A 20,023-nucleotide genomic window follows, 5' to 3' on the forward strand; every position below is an offset into this window, starting at 1 on the left:
GTCAGGAACAGAAAAGAGTGGAATAGGAAATAGAGGTAAAGATTTTCACAGTGAAGTCTAAGTAGCAGTAAAAGGTGAGGGGAAATTGTGGCCTCAGAATATACACCTATAGCTAGCTGTCAGGATGTTGGAATCTGAGATATGTGTAGATATCTGAGGACCGATGGCATCTGCTTTGATATGAAGTTACAGTGGTCATAGCTTTGTAATTGTTTTAAGTTTTAGGGGAAAAATTGGAGCAATATTTGTTTTATGTCTGAGGTATTTGGATTTTTCTCATGTGTGAATGTTAGGATAGTTGCCATCTATATCGAAGGGCACGAGTTAAGTTAAAAATCATCTTTTCTCTTTGAGATCATGAGAAAATCTGGGAAGTCACTGACCTGGGGATAAAATTAGAAAAGCGTGAACTTTTTAAAAAATTCTATTAGAATTATATAGAACAGAAGTCTAAAGTGGGCAAGGTGATAAGTAGGAATGGACTATGTAGTTGAAGACATTTCAAATGCTATTATGTACTTTTATAGGGCTGTCTTTGTTTTTGTGAACATAAAATTATGGGGTTTCTCAAGGTTCACTTGAGGCAAACTTTCACTAGTTCTTGATTTTTAAGAGTCTTAAATGTCTCAAAAGCAAGTTATCTTGTTAGGAGGCGGCGTAGCTCGAGGGAAGGGTTCTGTAGGCTTTGGAATCGGAAAGACTTGGATTTGAAAGTTAGTTTTGCCATTTAATTATTACCGATGTCAGTTACATCACTATGAGCCGTAGCTTTAACATCTCTAACAAGTATATAGTAATTTGTTAAGTGAAGGCTTCTTACGAGGTTTAGGTATAATATTTCTCTGAAGTTTTTAAAGGCAGAAGTGTTCTGAACTAAGAGATGAAGAGAAATACATTTAATTTGCATCCATTTTTTCATTGCCTCTTCCTTCAGGTGACTTCTTTATCTCGTTAAGCATATATACTTTCATAAAATCCTTAACTACTAACTGGCTTTTAACATTATTTTTTAAAATTTAACTTACTAGTTTCTCTAATTAAATTTGCAGCATTTTGTGGTAGACTATTTTTCCGTCTACTCATATAATTAAACTTTAATGGATTATAAATACAATTGGAGTGGGGCAGGCTTTTAAATATTTAAAATTTTCTATTTAAAGGCAAGTTATCAGAAATGGAAAACTGGATCCCATTTTATGCTTTCTAATGCTTGGAATAAAACACTAAGTAAAATACAGTGTGTATCAAAATGAGCATTATTTCTTTTCAAGTCTTTTGGGGGAATTTTTTAAGTTTCTGTAATAGAACTAATATGTTTTGTAATTATAGCTGCCAAAATTTTTATTTCCATTTGCTTAGCATTTGCTACCTGATTCAGTTCCACAAAGATAAATTTAATTGGAGACTATTAAAAATAGTAAATTTAAAAGAAAAACCTATAAAATACTGAAATTTAACATGATCATTATTGGATACATTGGTTCCAGCTCACTAATAAAGCTTAGCTTTTATGACTGTACAAAGTAGTGAGATCTAACTTAGTGAATTTTTTTTTTAAGTGTGTGTTGTTATCTGGTTTTATTTTAAAGTACATTGCAAAAGGTCTTAGATTTCATTTCTCACCTAATATTTGTGTTATTTTTCAAACATCTAATTAGGTGAAACTGAATTGATTCAATTTCTATTTACAGGAGATTACCTGGGGCAATTGATGTTATTGGTCAGACTATAACAATTAGCCGAGTTGAAGGAAGGCGACGGGCAAATGAAAACAGCAACATACAGGTTTTGTATTTTAAGAATTATTAATTTTTAAACTAAAGGATTACATCCATATTCTAACTTAATTTATTCAATATGCATTTATAGTGCTATGCTATATGCTTGGTATTTTAGGTGCTACAAAGAGATTTAAAATATGGAATCAATCACCCTTTTATTATAAAAGCTATTCCAATTAGAATTTATCATCTCTGGATCTTTTTTAGTAAGATTTCTTTTCCTTTGCTGTAAACATAATATGTAGGTTAATTGGACCAAAAAAGGGAAAATATGAAAAAAGTGTAAAGAAGAAAATAAAACCACCAGTACTAACATCTAAAGATAACCACTCTTAACACTCTGGTACATCTCTTCCTTGTCACCAAACAAGATTAATATACTTTATGATTTTTTGTGTATCTTTTTTTTAAATTATCATTTTCATTATCCATATTCTTAAAAATATTTAAAATTCCTTCATGATAGTTTCATTATATGGATATACCATAATTTAACATGTCATTTTTGGAGGAAGTAGATTTGCTTTTTTTCAAGTGAAAGAATGAAGGAGATATTAGTAACTTGGATTCAAGTTAGAACTTTAGTAACTGAGACTTTTCAGTTCTTAACTTGATCATTACTATTTTTTATTATTACCTCTTCCTGAGTACCTTAAAAAAATGTCAAAGTGTTTTGATTCTCATTACTTTTAATAAATTAATCTTTTTTTCTTTTTAGCATGTGTAAGGGTAAATCATTTCTAAACTGGAAGGTAGCCCTCTTTTCTTTCCCCCAGCATTAAAATGCCATAATTTCTTAAAATAATTCTGTTCCCTACTTTAAAAAATAGCTTATCAGCATAAGCATTACAAAAATCACTTAAATGTAGGAAAAGTTGATTAAAACAGGGATTATATGTTTAAATATAATCATATTTAACCAGCGAAGAATTTAGAAGTATACATTAAATGTACAACATTATGTTGCCTGTTTCTGCTGTTTCCTAAATGTGTTTGTACATCAGAATCCCTGAGGGAGCCTTAACAAAAATCCAGATTTCTGTGTGTCACTCCTGTAGGTTTGCTCCCTGCCCCTTACCTGTTTACACAGATCAGAATTTGTAAACACATTTACTTTTCAAGTATAAACCCTTGTTAAAGTTACAAGACTCACATGAAAAAGTTATTTATATATCTGGCTGCCTGTTTACTTGCACCCTGTTAATGCATGCAACCTGATGATGACAAGGCCTAGTACAGTGGATGCCTGTTTCTGCTGCCATGTTAATTTCTTAATGCTGGTATTTGTGACTAATGATTACATTGCCTTAATTTGAGTACTGTAACTTGGTTGGGTAACAAAGATAATACTCATTATATTGTATTTATGTTTAGAAGTACTCTTGTTTAGAATGTTTTTATTATTTCTTACTACTTTTTTTGGGTAATGATTCAGTCATTTTTTCTAGGCTTTGTATATGGACATCTTAAAGAGTGTGTATGAGTATATACTCACATCTGTAAATATACACACATATCACACACATGGAAAAAATTACTTCTACCGCCCCAAAATATGTGTATGCAAATAAAGCTTTTTATTTCATTTCTTAAATGAATTTACTGAGCTTTTAATTTATTCATTTTTTAAAATTAACTATGCTTTAATTTTAGGTCCTTTCTGAAAGATCTGCTACTGAAGTAGACAACAATTTTAGCAAACCACCTCCATTTTTCCCCCCAGGAGCTCCTCCCACTCACCTTCCACCTCCTCCGTTTCTTCCACCTCCTCCAACTGTCAGCACTGCTCCACCTCTGATTCCACCACCAGGTAAATAGTAAATAAGACATTTGATTTTGGAAAAAAAATAATCGTGAGTTTATTTTTAATTATAACAATTAAAATACGTATTTGAAAATAAAATCTGCATTGATTATACTGCATTAAAATTAATAGGTAGGAAACTTACTATGTTAAATCTTCAGTAGATTCACAGTGAAACAACTATATGTACATTTCAGCATAGCAAAGAGAATATACTAAAATAGAGAAGAATGGACAGATATTAACATTGTGATCTAAGAGTATGATAGTGATCACTGAAGTTGCTAATTATATACATATAAATCCATACTGAATTGTAAACCATGTTAACTTGGTTTGAAAAATGTTTTAGAGATACTTTTAGAATTGGAGTAGGTTTAAAAAAATAGAACCTGTGAAGTGAAAATCTCAGTCTGGTCATCTTTGCATACTGGTTTCCTTTTAGGAGACTGCTTCTGGGTGCCAGGTACCTGGTACTTAAACTTCTTTTAAACAACACAGAAAATTAAATTTCTATCATATTTTGAGCCACTTTTGATTATTTATTATTTTATTGGTGGCAATAGAAAAAATTTACAAGTAATCCCTAAATTTTATATTTTCAATCTTACACCCAGTGGCCTTTGTTACTTTATTCGCAGTAAGCTTCCAATATTTATTCCCCTTAATCAGTTTTTAATGAAACTAACAAGATTGATTGAGATAATAATTACTTTCTTCCTACAGAGACTGCCAATAATAAATGATAAAAACTAGCTCCTGGTCCTAATTATAACTACATGTGTGTGATATGCTAAAATTTGCTTTCTTTTAATGAAATCAGTTCATACTAAAGGGCCATGTTCACTCAGTCATTTTGAGAAAGCCGTGCTTGTTTTAAGATGCCAATTGTGATCAGAGTACCTAGGCAAATAAAGGGTCTGAGTGGTCTTTCCCTCTAGTATTCATCCTTGGTCTCTAAATGTCAACTGTTGCATTGGCCCTGTAGCCACAACACCTTTGATTCCCTTCCATTTGTCACTTTTATCTTCAAAAAGGATAAGAATTATTATGAAAAACAACTGGTTTTAGAAACTATTGTCTCAAAAACAGAGGAAAGAGAAGACTGGATAGGTTGGAGGTGCTTACTACAGACAACATTATTTCTAAAATTCGACAAATTTCTTGTTCTGGAGCATAAACCGTTGTGATTGGACCTACGACTCTTGGGTCTTTCATATGGTGAGAATTAACCAAAGGAAAAGGGAAGGGAATGAAGACTTACTGATTCATAGATGAGTCCTTTGTCTACTGAACATGATAAACTGTAGAAGTAGTTAATTCTGAACGAATTTAATGACACTAAAGATAATCAATGTATGTGATAATAGTCTTACGCTAGATTGCTTGGTAATCTTATTTTAACTTAACTAGGTATTAAAGGTGATTTAAAATAATTTTTTTTTATTACTAGCATAGTATATCACCAGATTGCTAAAAGTTTACATAATCAGCACTAGCTGTTGTGAGAGAGTAAGTGGTATGAGTGAGTGAGAGAGAGAAGGTATGAAAAATGGTGAAGAAATAAATACCTTTTTGGTATATAAGAATATTTAGAAGCTCTATAGGATATTGCTTAGAGGCACTGGCATTATCTGGAAGTATGCTTTTTTCCAAAGTGACAAGACTACGCCATTTCTTTGCCACATAACTTCTGTTTTTAAGGATAATATCTTTTAATAATGTTCATATATCCATGGCATTATACCATAGAGTAACACTCCTTATTTTTTTGTTGTTTAAGTTATTATTTATGGGCTTACCTCAGAGATACTACAGTTCTAGACTACTGCAATAAAAAGAATCCAATGAAATTTTGGTTTCTCAGTGCATATAAAAGTTATGTTTATACTCTCCCACAGTGTATTGAGTGTGCAGTAGCATTATGTCTAAAAAATAATACCTTAATACCTTAACTAAAAAGTACTTTGTTGCTAAAAAATGCTTACCATCATCTGAGCTTTAAGTGAGTCATAATCTTTTTGCTGACCTTGGGGTTTTGCCTTGATGTTGGTGGCTGCTGACTGATCAGGGTGGTGGTTGCTGAAGGTTGGGGTGGCTGTGGCAGTTTCTTGTAATAAGACAGCAGTGTACTTTGCCACATAGGTTGACTCTTCCTTTCACGAACAATTGATTTCTCTGTAGCAGTGATGTTGTTTGATAGCATCTTATCCACCGAACTTCCTTCCAAATTGAAGTTAGTCCTCTCAGACTCTGCTGCTGCTTTATCAGCTAAGTCTAGGTAATATTCTAAATCCTTTTTTTTGCCATTTCAACAGTCTTCCCAGCATCTTCACCAGGAGTAGGTTCCATGTCAAGAAACCACCTTCTTTGCTTACCCATAGGAAGCAACCCTTCATCTGTCCTAGTTTTATCATGAACCTGCAACAATTCAGTCATGCCTTCAGGCTCCAAATCTCATTCTAGTTCTCTTGTTATTTCCAACACATCTGTAGTTACTTCCTCCACTGAAGTCTTGAACTCCTTAAAGTCTTCCACGAGGTTTAGAATCCACTTCTTCCAAACTTCTGTTAATGTTGATATTTGGATCTTTCTCCATGAATCATGAACATTCTTAATGACATCTTGAGTGATGAAGCCTTTCCAGAAGGTTTTCAATTTGCTTTTTGCCCAGATCCATTAGAGGAGTCACTATCTGTGGCAGCTGTAGTCTTATGAAATGTATTTCTTCAATAATAAGACTTGAAAGTCAAAATGACTCCTTGATCCATGGGCTGCAGGATGGATATTTTGTTATGAGGCATGAAAACATTAATCTCATTATATGTCTCCACCAGAGAGAGAGCTCTTAGGTGACCAGGTGCATTGTCGATGGGCAGTAATATTTTGAAAGGAATCTTTTTTTCTGAGCAGTAGTCTCAGCAGTGGGCTTAAAATCGTCAGTAAACCATGTTGTAAACAGATGTGCTGTCATCCCGGCTTTGTTGTTCCGTTTATAGAGCACAGGCACAGTGGATTTGGCCTAATTCTTAAGGGCCCTAGGACTTTCAGGATGGTGAGCATTAGCTTCAACTTAAAGTCACCAGCTGCATTAGCCCCTCAGAAGAGATTCAGCCTGCCCTTTGAAACTTTGAAGCCAGGCCTTGACTTCTTTTCAGCTGTGAAAGTCCCCGATGGCATCTCCTTCCAACAGGAGGTTGTTTTGTCTACATGAAGATCTGTTGTTTAGTGTGGCCACCTTTATGAGTGGTCTTAGCTGGGTCTCCTGGGGAACTTGCAGCTTCTCTCTCAGCACTTGCTGCTTCACCTCGCACTTTATGTTACGGAGATGGCTTCTTTCCTTAAACCTCATGAACCGGCCTCTGATAGGTTCACACTTTTTTTCTACAGCTTCCTCACCTCTGTCAGCCTTCACAGAATAGAAGAGGGTTATAGGGGCCTTGCTCTGGATTAGCCTTTGGCTTAAGGGGATATTGTGGCTGGTTTGGTCTTCTCTCCAGACCACTCAGACTTTCTGTATTTGCAGTAAGGCTGTTTTGCTTTCTTAACAGTTGTGTGTTTACTGGAGTAGCACTTTTAATTTCCTTCAAGAACTTTTCCTTTGCATTCACTATTTGACTGTCGCAAGAGGCCTACCTTACAGCCAGTCGGCTTTTGGCATGCCTTCCTTACTAAACTTAGTCATTTCTAGTTTTTGATTTAAAGTGAGAGATGTGTGACTCTTCCTTTCACTTGAACACTTAGAGGCCAGTGCCGGGTTATTAATTGACCTAATTTCGTTATTGTGTCTCCAGAGAAGGAGACGGGGCAGTGGTCGGTTAGTCAAGCAATCAGAATACAAACAACATATATCAATTAAGTTTGCCGTCTTATATATGATTAGAGTTTGTGGTGTCCCAAACCAATTACAACAGTACCACCAAAAGATCACTGATCACAAATCACCGTAACAAATAAAATAGGGAAAAAGTTTGAAATACTGTGACAGTTTACCTTAATTGTGACACAAAGACATGAAATTACAAACACTTGGGAAATGACTCTAATGGACTTGCTGAAGTAGTGTTGCCACAAACCTTCGATTTGTTAAAAAACAAAAACACAGTAACTATGGAGCGCAGTAAAGTGGGCGCAATAAAATGAGGTAGGCCTGTACTGTCAACTGTGAACTAACTACTTGCTTTTCATATTTTAAATACCTATCCAAATCTCTTTTGATGGCCTGTTCTTAGAATTTCCATGCTGTCCTGTCAGCATTTAAGGATACTGATTCAGATGAATTCTGATTCTGGTTTAAGCAGTATCTAACTGTGGTATATTGGCTGGTGGCAGGGAGATCCAGTTCATACTAAAACCAGCTATTTGTAAATTGAGACAATCTGAATTACTCCTTACTTTTACTGTGAGCTGTTGGGAGAGAAGGTAGTCTGTATTTCCATCAGTGTTTCCCAACAATGCTAATCACAAAGATCTTTTGTATACTTGACATTCCCTAAATAAGATAGCTGCTTGAGTTAACATGTTTCTGTGTCCATAACACCAGAGAGACTTTCAGATTGACAGCTGGTACAGCCACACAGTTATAATCAGAGTGGTCCTCAGCTTTTCCGTAACAGTATGGCTACATAGATCCTTACCCACTGAATATAGGCCTTGATTAAAGCCACGTTTTCAGTTACCATTTACCACAGAACCACATGATTACAGTATGTTCTATGGAGTTCGCTGTAATTTAGATCACCTTAAGAATCATAAGCAGCTAATGAAAGAAAGCTGTGGCTCAGGAGTCTTTTAGAAGTTTGCCTTAAAAAGTATTCCATTTTTCTTAGAGAAACCTTAGGTTTTCTTTTTGCTTTCTTGAGAAATACTAAAAGAATTTAATGCTGTCTTTGTTAACATTTGCTTTCAAATGCCTACACTTCAAGACTATAGGCCTGTATATGATGAGATAAATAGAGTAATGATGTATTACACCCATGTTTTGGGGTGCTAATTTTTTCATAAATAGGATTGTTTCACCAATAGGACCATATGTCCAGATTTGCCTGGAACCTCCTTTATACCTTCTATCCCAGCATAACTATTATTATTCATTCTCAGAAATGCCTTGACTTGGAGAACAAAATTTATGGTCAACTCTTAGAGGTTTCCAGGTATGACTCATTGCATAAGTAGATAGTTACTCCATAACCTCCTTAACATGATGAGGGGATGGAGATTGCATGCATTCAAGGGACTTTTACTGTCAAATAGCAGACAAGGAGAGGTGTATTTCCTCCTACCCCCCCCCAACCACACATCTACAAATGTACATAAAATTTGTTAGTAATGGAACAAAATATTTGCCACGATTGATTTGTATCAAGAGCGGAGAAGGTTTTATGTTGGAGAATACAGCAAACACGTAAAGGATCTCTGGTCCTAAGTTTATTTTTGTGACATTTGGAGTAGCTTTTTTAAATGAAGAGGTATTTAATGTGGTTTTCTGTTACCATACTAACAGTAGCTTGAAAACCGATTATTCAACATCTTTCTTAATTTTCAGAAAATTTGGTATTTTCATCGCCTAATGAACCACTCAGTAGTTTCTATTGTGTTAAGTTTTTCAGAAATACATTAGTACGGCTTCATGCTTTCGATGAGTAATAGTAGAAATTCAGTTGACCCTTGAAAAACACCAGGGCTAGGGGCAGCAACCCCCCAAGCAGTCAAAAATCTACACATGCCTTGACCTTCCAGAAACTTTCTACTGATAGCGCATTGTTGACTGGAAGCCTAATAACATAAACAGTTAACATATTTTTTATGTTATGTGTATTATATACTATATTCTTAGAATAAAGTAATCTAGAAAAAAGAAAATGTTAATATAAAGAAGAGAAAATGCATTTATAGGTCTGTACTATAAGAAAATCCACATATAAGTGGACCTGTGCAGTTCAAACCCCTGTTGTTCAAGGGTCACTTATACTAGCTAATAATAGCTAATATTTATTGAATGCTTACTTATTGTTGAAAGCACTGTTCTGAGCACATTCCATATATTAACTCAATGTGATCCTTGACAACAACTGAAATAGACATTATTCTAATTACAGAAGAGAAACTGGGACTTAAAAGAGTTTAAGCAATAGCTGGAAAATAGGAGAGCCAGCAGGCGGTTTTGTCCAAAAGCCTGTTTTGTTAACTATGTTGAATTGAGTCATGGCATTATGTGTATATTCACCCCAATAACGTGTCTTTTAAAAGTTGTTGTTTTTTTGTAACTCTTTCCCTCATGTTGAAGTGTATGCATATGTACTTCTGGGTAGAGAAGTTTTGGAGCTTATAAAGAGCAGGAACCAGATTTTTTTTAAAAAACATCCAGTTAGCTGAGAATTTGCTGTTTGCCTGATTTGTGTTAAGTCTGTTTACTGAATAAACCAGTTGTGATATACATGTTTATTGGAAGAAGAATTGTAAAATTGGAAGATTCATGTTAAAGTGCAGTTGATTTTATAGTACTTTTTTATTGTGGTAAAATATACATAATATTTATTGTTCTAACCATCTGTAAGTCTACAGTTCACTGGCATTAACTACATTGACAAAGTTGTGTAACCATCACTATGATCTATACCTAAAACTTTATTATCCATAATGAAACTCTGCTCATTAAACAGTAACCCTAACCCTGTCCCCCAGCTCCTGTAGCCTCTATTCTTTCTTTATGAATTTGCCTATTGTAGGTACTTCATATAAGTGAAATCATTACATTATTTGTCCTGTGTCTGGCTTATCTTACTTGTTTTTTAAATAATTTAATGTTTGTGAACTATTTTTTTAAACTATGTTCAAACTATATAATATTTTATTATAGACTTTTAATTTAGATTTTTAAATGTTAATTTACTTTAGTGTTATCCTATTTTATCTTCATTTTTTATAATAGAGTTTATTGAAAGAGAGAAGGCCAGATTTATTTTTAGCTCATTTTTTGTTATATTAATCAAAATTAAGGCTCATGTGACTATGGTTCTGTAAGTCTTCAGAACAATTAAAATCTAGCTCAGGATTCGGTTAAGTTGAGGAAAGGTCTTTGCTTTACTGAGATACTATAGTCCAGTTAGTTCAGACCACAGAGAACAGTGATCCCTGCTTTTAAAGTTGGATATAGGGTTTAGCTGTTTATAGAGCTTAAAATGTGTAGGGTTCTGCATTTTAGAAGGAATTCCTAAAGTCATTCCTAAAGACTATTATCAAGGACATTAGTGTCTCATTAGTCATGTAGTACTATGAGTTAGATGAACTTAAAAGTTGTGTTCATTCCTTACATATCTTGATGATTTTGGGTTGTAGCAGTGACACGTGGGGTTAGGGAGAAAGGCAGCTCACATCTGGAGTCTTTCTGCATTTCCTCTAAGGCCTACATTGTCTGTGGATTAGTTTTCTGTTAGCAGTCAGGTTCCAGCACAGTGGCTCTTAAACGTTTTGGTCAGAGACCACTTTATACACTAAAAAAAAAAAAATTACTACAATCTCCCAAAGAGCTTTTATTTATGCATGGTATATCTTATTTTTTTTTTGTATTAGAAATGAAAACTGAGAAGTTAAAATGTTACGTAAAAGATACTCATAATAAACCCATTACATATTAGCATTAAGATATTTGTGTGAAAAATAACTTTTTCTAAAAGAACAAAAAATGTTTAGTGTTGTCTTGTTTTACACTTCTGCAAATTTTTACTGTGTGGCTTAATAGAAAAAAAACTGGATTCTCCTGTTTGTTCCTGCATTAAATCTTTTGTGATTTCACATGTCGTGTAGCCTCTAGAAAACTTTCTTGGACACTTGTAAGAGAATGAACATGAAAGTGGCAAATAACATCTTAGTATTTTTATGAAAGTAGTTTTAACCTTGCAGATTCCTTAAAAGGGTATTAGAGACCCCCTCGAATCTCCACATTACACTTTAAGAACTGCTGCTTTGTCAAAAGCTTAGCCTATTCTGAATGAATATTATCCGCACCCTTGAGAAAATACAATTTTGAGAAGCTATTTTATGAATATAATATTTATTAAGCTAATTTTTATAGTTCTATAAGATTTTTGTTCTTGTTCAGCAAATCTGCTTATTAGTGGATGCTTTTTGCCAAAAATATATTTTCCAGAAGTACCTTTAAAAAATAATTCCTAGAAGTTTTTGAGAACTGTTCTCATTTTCTCTTTTGTTTTTTTATATTAAAAAAAAAAAGTGGCCTATGAGTATTTGCAGTAAACTCAAAACAGGATGCTATTTTTAAAGGGTAGGTGTTAGACAATATGTGTGTGTATATAATTTTAGAAATATTGATGCACAGAAAAGCATGTAGTAGAAGGTAATATTTAAAGATTTTTATAAACCTTGACTTTACTCGATTTCTTTGTGCAGAATTTACTTACAAGCTTGATGACTTTGAAGTAGAAATCAGTGAGAATTAAAGTGATCAAGCTTATCCATTTGTAACATAATAGTGCTGATGAAATTTAGAAGTTACTAGTAAGAACTTGGAAGCATAATTTGCATTATTCTGCCATGCTTTTTTCTTTCACTCGAACTTAATAGAGAAATGATAGGTAGTTGTTATACGTATTTGTTAGCTGAGTAACAAATCACTCTAGAACATAGTGACTTAAAACAACATATATTTATTATTGAGCAGTTTTTCTGGGTTAAGAATGTGGGGACTGCTTATTTAGGTCCTCTGCTTCAGTCTGCCACAGATTTTGGGATGGTCCTCTCAAAGGCTTGACTGAGAAAGTACTCTTTTTCAAGATCAAGATTCACTTCCTCTCCTGCATGGCAGCTTGCTTCAGGAAAGCATGCATGCCAAGAAAACTGTAGAGGATACCAGCAAAATAGAAGTCACTGTCTTTTGTAATCTAGTCACAGAAGTGACATCCCATCATTTTGCTGGATTTTGTTAGAAATAAATCATTATATCCAGCCCATACTAGGGGGAGGGTATAAATACCAAAGGTATAAAAAGGCATAAATACCTTGCAATCAGGGATCATTAGAGGCTATATCAGAGGCTACCTAGCATATATGAACTCTTTTCTGCCTTAGAAAAACAATCATGGGCTATATTGAGAATGAGTTCATACACAATTTTTATTGTTTTTTCGTTGACTGCAGAGCCGTTATTAATTTTGTGCAAATTTAAAAAATATAGTTAAATACCTTTCAGTAAGTCTCACAGGGCTGCTGCCTTTCTATTTCTTTGCTTCAGTTCCTTCAGTTCCCAAATAGGATTTCAGGTCCTCCCCACCCACATGCTTTCCACTGAAGAGTGTGCATTACAGGAAAAAGTAAATCTGGTTCTCTTTCTTTGAGGATGCCAGATAGATAGCGTAGGCTATCATAGAGCTCTGTTGTTTTACTTCAAGGTGTCACATGCTTCGTTAGTTCATAAAAATTTGGAATGGATGCTCAGCAACATCATCTCCTTGTTAGGAATGCAGATTCTCTGGCCCCGTTCCCGACCTACTGAATCAGAAATTATAGGGGAGGGATCCAGCAATCTGTGTTTTAACCAACTCTCTGGGTGATTCTGGTGGTCACTAACGCTTCAAAACCACTATCTATCCACTAATATCCAGATATTATAATATTAGAGCTTGAATATTACTTTTCCAAAAGCTTTGGCCTATAGTACTAGAAATCTTAACTCTTTTTACTGTTAGGCAAAGCTTTCCAGGGAAATAAACATTTTTGTCCTACTCATTTTATAGATAAAGGAACAGTAAAACACAGTACTTGTGTAATTTCAGTCTGTTAGTTAAGCAGCACGTGTGTTGGTCAGGAAGGTGGGAGTGTTGTGGGTGAGGACAGTAATTTTTGAGACCAGTTTTCTCTTATGCTGTTTCTCTTTTGTTAATAAAAGTCAAATACTAAATCGTGATTTTTGTACAAGTATATTAAACTTCCATAGTTGCATTTTGAAAATACATCTGATAATACTAAAGAATTTATTTGTATTGTGTTTCATCAACTTTGTGGTTCTCATTCGGTGAACATTTACCAATAAAGATTTATATTGAAATATCTTAGATGAAATAGAGGCCTCACAAGAAGGGCCTTTTCTAGTTCTCATGCTGTGTGATGAGTAGATAGTGACTGGAAAGACATCTTTACGTATAGCATGAGTTTTCTTTTTGTTCTTAATTCTTTCCAGTTGATTTTTTAAAAACCTGTCCTATGATACTCCTGTAGTGAAATTAAAATTAAAAGCAGGCTGTAATTTTAACAACCTTCATAACGTATTTAATACTTTGCTTATAAGTCTTTTTATATTTTCTGAAAATGTGACAACTTAGATGTTTTTGAAGGCTGAATTTTGAGAGGGCTGACTAGTAATTTCTTAGTTATTTTGTGTGAATTCAGATTTTAGTAAGCTGTAGTTAACTTTAGGTAGAGTGATACATGTTGCTCATGTGTTGATTTAAGTAGTTTATTAGGATTACAGGGTGGTTTGCTGAATTTCCTACAGTTCTTTATCTTATACAGTAGTCCCCCCCCCCACCCTTTATCTGCAAGGGATATGTTCCAGGACCCCCAGTGCGCACCTGAAATGGTAGATAGCATTAAACCTTACATATGCTGTGTGTTTTTCCCATTCATACATAACCTATGATAAAGCTTAATTTATAAATTCAACACAGTAAGGGATTAACGATAATAAAATAGAACAATTATAACAATGTACTGTAATAAAAGTAATTTGAATGTGATCGTTCCCTCTGTCTCTGAAAATATCTCAAATGTACTGTGCTCACCTTTCTTGTGACAGTGTAAGTTGATAAAATGCCTATGTCCTGAAATGAAGTGAGGTGAATGGCATAGGCCCTGTGACATACATAGCATTAGGCTACTTACTGTTGACCTTCTGACAATACATGAGGAGGAGGATCACCTGCTTCCAGAATGTGGTTGACTGCGGATAACTAAAACTGTGGAAAGCGTGGCTAAGAAGGAACTACTATACACCTAAAAAAATAAATAAATAGAAAATCATGTATTTACATGTAAAAACTAGATCACATGGTGAAGTTAAGTTAAACAGTGCTCTATAAGGCTTTATACTGTTCTAAAGAAAATTAGGTAATAGTAGATATTAAGGATGATTAACATGCTCTGCCTTTCTTACTTTTCCCATTTAGTACAGTGTCTGGGACTCTGCTAGCTTGTATTGTTTGCTGGATTCTTTTAGTTTAGTAATTTAGGATGCAGCAAGATAACTTCAGGATGGATGAGAATTGCCATTAAGTATAGATTTAGTTAGTAGACATTTGGAGGTCTAATGATTTTTTAAAAATAATGGCTTACATGTCTCTTACTATCTTTTTCAGTCTTGTTGGTTTTGTAAGTTTAGCATATCCTCTTATTGTATGGGTAGTTAAATCAGGTGTTTCATTCTCCATTTTAAAGCCACTGGCTGCCTTAAGATTTTTTTATATAAACCTCTTATTCTGGTAAAATATTCACAGAAAAATTTCAAATTATTAGCAGATGTTTCCATTGACAAAAAACATTTGAAACTAATTGTTTTCATTATTTTTTCCCCATGCATTTAATTAATGAATTTGACTTTTGCCCCCTATTTTGGACTAATTTTGATGCAGTTTTTAAGATAGGACTTAGTAAAACATTCTATGTTGAAGTTATGGTATAAAATTTTTCATGAAAACATTTTTTTTTCTATTTTCCTACCTAGAAATGTCATTTTTCTTTAAACAAAAAGTAGAATTTGTCACATAACCTCTACATTAGGATTTAAGGGCACATTTGACCAATGTAAATTGAGAATGTTTATTTATACATAGTTTATTTCTTAAAAGTTTATAATGTGTGCAAATGAATGAGAGTCACTCAAATTAGTATTTACTGACTCCTATAGACATAAATTGTCCACATTTATCTTAATGTGCCCGGGGAGTATATATATATGAATTGGCTATACCCCCCTTTTCTACTCCCACAAATCAGGGGAAATAATAGCCTTTCCCCAGTGCTATTGACAATATTAAAACGATCCAAATCAACATTTGAACGTCCCACAAAGCTTTACTAAAGTGAGAAGTCATCATCTTCAGAGTTACCTTGTATTACCTGCAGTATTAAAAAGCCCATTGATAATTTCCCTATTAAAATATTAAATAACAAGATCAGATGTTGATTATCAAACTTAGTGTTAATTTCATGGAGTTTGATATTTATGCACAAAAGCACAAGTGTGCTTTTTTAACTGATGTCTAACTTTGTTTGTGATTACACCTAGTAGGGGAAATTTGTTACCAAGTTGTTAGACTGGGTTTTTATCAGGAGGTTGGATGTTATACTGGAATTGTTGGTCTTCTGCAAGAAAACAGAATGCTTCTTTTGAGTGAATAAGCCAGGAAAATGAGGCAAGGGGTTCTATTTCAAAGGTTTTTTTTTTTTTTTGGTGATGGCATAAATACATAACAGGTTATAAAATCCAATTACTATATTAAATTTCATCACTTGTTTTTTAGGTATTCCAATAACTGTACCACCTCCAGGTAAAACTTTTTTCATGTTTTCTCCATCATTGTTAATAAACATGAAATTTCAAGCTTATAGTTACAGGAGGGACAGTGTTGATGTGGTTAGACTATAGAATAGGCTATTGGGATTTCAAGGTCCTATTTTCAGCTCTGCCTTTGCTTCATTCCAGTTTTGATTAAGATACATAGTTTTCTTATACCTGTCTTACCCATTTTTGTAGAAATAGCGATTCTGAGAAAATTCTCACTGTTATCAATTTGTTGAAGAAAACAGTATGGAATATAAAATAAAATTTTTATGAAAAAAAGTTTTTTCAGACCAGTGAATTTTTTATATGATAAAGCGACTGCAAAAGAAGAAAAAGATCATTTATCTTGACTTTATCATGGTTTCTGATTTTTCTTTTTTACCTTGCTGGCAAAACTCAGTATTGTGAGAAAATACATTCTGAACCATACTATTAGATAGATTGACAACTGGTTAGATGGTTGTTCTTAGAGTGGTGGTTGTTGATTGTTGTAATGGTGTGATCAATAGCTTATATGTGACCAGGGGTGGTTTTTAACACTTTTTCAGTGTTTTGTTTTTTAAATGTTTTTAGAGTGTGATGCAAATATGGTAGCAAGTGTGTTTGTTACTGAGTTCAGTATTCAGAGCCAAGGAATATGAAGAGAAAGAAAGGTGACCATGCTTGGAAAGGTGGGTCTGTATTCAAAATGACCTCTATAAAGAGAAATAACGGAGTTTAGGTAGCATGAGATAGTATACATATTTAGTTGTGGAATAGTTAGTCACTGAATGTGTATCATTGTGGCTGAAAAAGGCTTATCAGGACAAGTCATAAAGGAATCATTGGTGTGTCTAGTTTAAAAGGAAATGTGGTTGAAAAGCTGTATAAGATAGGATTGTGGTCATTGCTAAACTTCACAGTTCTGAGATGTTTAGTAGAGGAGTTACAAATCTTGAAATTGGGTATAGTGAAGATAAGCATGGTGAATTTGAAACAACTTGTAGCAGGGCCAAAAATTGATTTAAATGGACTTCGAGAAGGGTTAAGAGAACTGGGATTCATTTTTACATAGAATACTAAAGAAGGAGGCTAGTGGAAGTGTTTTCAAATATGCGGAGGGTGATAGAGAATATGATAATGGATTGCTTCTTGTTCTCATTCAGGATAGCATATGAATTGTAGTGTGAGAAATTTAAATTACAGAATTGAATTCATTTCCTAATAGTAAAGTTTGTTAAAACTTGGGAAGGAATTGGTATCATAAGTTATTTAAGTTGAATTTTAAAGTCTTTTGTTGGGATGCTTTACTGCCTATCTGAATTTGAAAGTGCAGAGTAGATAAACTGTTAAGGTCCCTTTTAGCCATACTCTGTGGTATTTCATTTAGGTATTGTGAATTATTGAGAATACAGACCTCATGATATAAAGGTGCAAATTATTCTCTCTCCAAACTAATCCAAAAACTATGTTACATGCCCTTCTTTATAAAATAGTTCTTTTAGGGTTGTGTATTTAAGATGTATTTTATGATGGATATTCTCAGCCTTAAACATTTATATATTTACTGGTAAGATTTTATTTATAATTATATATTTTAAGGAAATTTCTATACATTAAAATATTTTTTGAAAGAGGTAAATGCTATTTTATTTGCTTTTCTTCAAAAGTATTTCAAGTATAACATATCTGGTGGCAATACTACTGTTTTATATATGGATAAGGTAAGGCATTGAGATTAACTTTCTCATACTCACAAAATGGGCTGTGTGTGGTGCTGAAAATAAGACCGGGTGTCCTGACTCCCAGTTTGTGCTCTGTGTGTTAGACCAGACTGTTCATTTAAAGTTTTATTGCTCAAAAAATCTTTTTATAAGTTTAAGCTCCGTTTTTTTTCTGTCCATGGTAACATAGAGAAGCACGTTATGTCCCCAGAGAAATTTAGTGATACGCAGCAACTTTATTTCACACTTGACATTAAATGTACATTCTGTTAACATTTTTTATCTTATGATTGACTGTTTCAGGTTTTCCTCCTCCACCAGGCGCTCCACCTCCATCTCTTATACCAACAATAGAAAGGTAAATCAGTATGGATAGGGTAGAACTTCTCATCATTGGTAGACTTTTGACAGAAAAGTCATATACATATCTTGGTAATATTTTCAAAGATTTAATTTTGTAAAGATTAAGTAGTGCCTGCCTTTCAATTCATGAGTCTAGATCTGTGCTAGTTACTTTTATATAAGATGTTGGACCTATAGTTTGGTAACAAAACAGGACGGAGAAAACCAAATGACGGTATTTTGAAATACCTTGCTTTGATTTATGACACACTGATCAAAGAAACCCCTAGATTGGTAAAAACTTGGCTATAGTAATTTTTGTGGGATATCCAAACAGATGACTGCTAATCATGAATAATGCATGTCTGTTTTAGGATTAAGTAAGGACAGTTATTATCAGGAACCAAGTAAAGAAAAGCTGCCTTACTCCTTATGGCCTGCTGAAACTCACCTTCCACAAAGGAAGATAGGATCCATTCTACATGGCAACAGCCTTCTCTTTTATACCCTGCGTTTCTGGTTTATGTTAGTTGGAATGCCGTACTAAAGAGTATTTACCTCATAGATGTCAGGAAGCGTGGTGGTTAACAACATAGGGCTTTGGCAATTGCACAGATCTGACTCAAATTTTTGCTTCAGAATTCCCTAGCTTTGTGTTGCTGGGTAAGGTTCATAACTACTCTTTGAGACTCAGTTTCCTTTTACCAAATGGGGTTGATAGAGTTGTGAAGATTAAAACAGCTGGTGAATATAACACATCAGCACGATTCTTGGCAGATAGAGATCACTAAAAAATGGTAGCCAAACTATTTCCTCTTAAGTAGCAAGTAAACTCTATAAAAATAATGTATTTCTGAGAAGGTGATCCAAATTATATTAATAGATGGAAAAATTGTGAGAACATTACATCAGTAGAATCAAACCATGCAAAATTTTCAAACAGGAAATGATAAAGCTCAGAACCGTCTTAATTGTGAGAGTATAACGATTTAATTATTAAGTTCTTGTTGAATATATATTTTTCTCGATCAAAAAGTATTATTTCTTTATCCTGTCACTGGGGCTGAATTTCTGAATCATTAAAATCTGTTTTTTTAGTACTGTATTTTGGTGAAATCTCAAGTACTCTGTTAGCCTCAAAGTTTCTGTTATCTTGGGAGTCAAGCTGAATTGATTGGATTATTCACATTAAATAGTACTAGCAAGCTAGGTTTTTCTTTATAAGTGGGTATTAGGTTTAAAATATGTTTTGAGGTTAAAAGCCTGTTTTTTTTTTATTAAAAGATAAAATTACACAATTAAAATTTATCATTATATGATGGTTAAATGAAAGTCCTAATTCTACCTTGATGTTTTGCATTTGTACCAAAATATTAAAATTTAGAACTTACTTGCAACACATAAAAATACATTTTTCTTCAACAGTGGACATTCCTCTGGTTATGATAGTCGTTCTGCTCGTGCTTTTCCATATGGCAATGGTAAGTATTATTTTTAGTTGCCCAGATTCAATTCGAATCAGTACTTAAATATTTTTAAAACAATGAAAGCGTACTTCCATGGTTTAAAATGCTGTCTTATGGAGCAATTAAAAATATTAACTAACGGGGGGCGCCTGGGTAGCGCAGTCGTTAAAGCGTCTGCCTTCGGCTCAGGGCGTGATCCCGGCGTTCTGGGATCGAGTCCCACATCGGGCTCCTCCGCTAGGAGCCTGCTTCTTCCTCTCTCACTCGCCTGCTGTGTTCCCTCGCTCGCTGGCTGTCTCTCTGTCACATAAATAAATAAAATCTTTAAAAAAAAAAAAAAAAAAAAAAAAAAT

The 20,023-nt window shown here is 33.9% G+C and overlaps 1 protein-coding gene across 30 annotated transcripts in view; it reads left to right on the forward strand.

Moving 5' to 3' along the window:
• The window catches only part of FIP1L1 (factor interacting with PAPOLA and CPSF1), a 75,745-nt gene that overhangs the window by 39,821 nt on the left and 15,901 nt on the right, over positions 1-20,023 (forward strand). For 16 of the 30 annotated variants that reach the window (XM_026508892.4, XM_044387735.3, XM_044387741.3 and 13 more), the window contains 4 exons: positions 1,692-1,785; positions 3,435-3,591; positions 18,166-18,220; positions 19,630-19,685. In XM_026508892.4, coding sequence (XP_026364677.1) covers positions 1,692-1,785; positions 3,435-3,591; positions 18,166-18,220; positions 19,630-19,685 — 362 coding nt within the window. Of the gene's footprint in view, positions 1-1,691; positions 1,786-3,434; positions 3,592-16,118; positions 16,146-18,165; positions 18,221-19,629; positions 19,686-20,023 lie in introns of all 30 variants that reach the window. The other 14 variants (XM_026508890.4, XM_026508894.4, XM_026508896.4 and 11 more) reach the window with 1 other exon arrangement.

Source organism: Ursus arctos, unplaced genomic scaffold, assembly GCF_023065955.2.
Source record: "Ursus arctos isolate Adak ecotype North America unplaced genomic scaffold, UrsArc2.0 scaffold_9, whole genome shotgun sequence".
Taxonomy (NCBI): Eukaryota; Metazoa; Chordata; class Mammalia; order Carnivora; family Ursidae; genus Ursus; species Ursus arctos.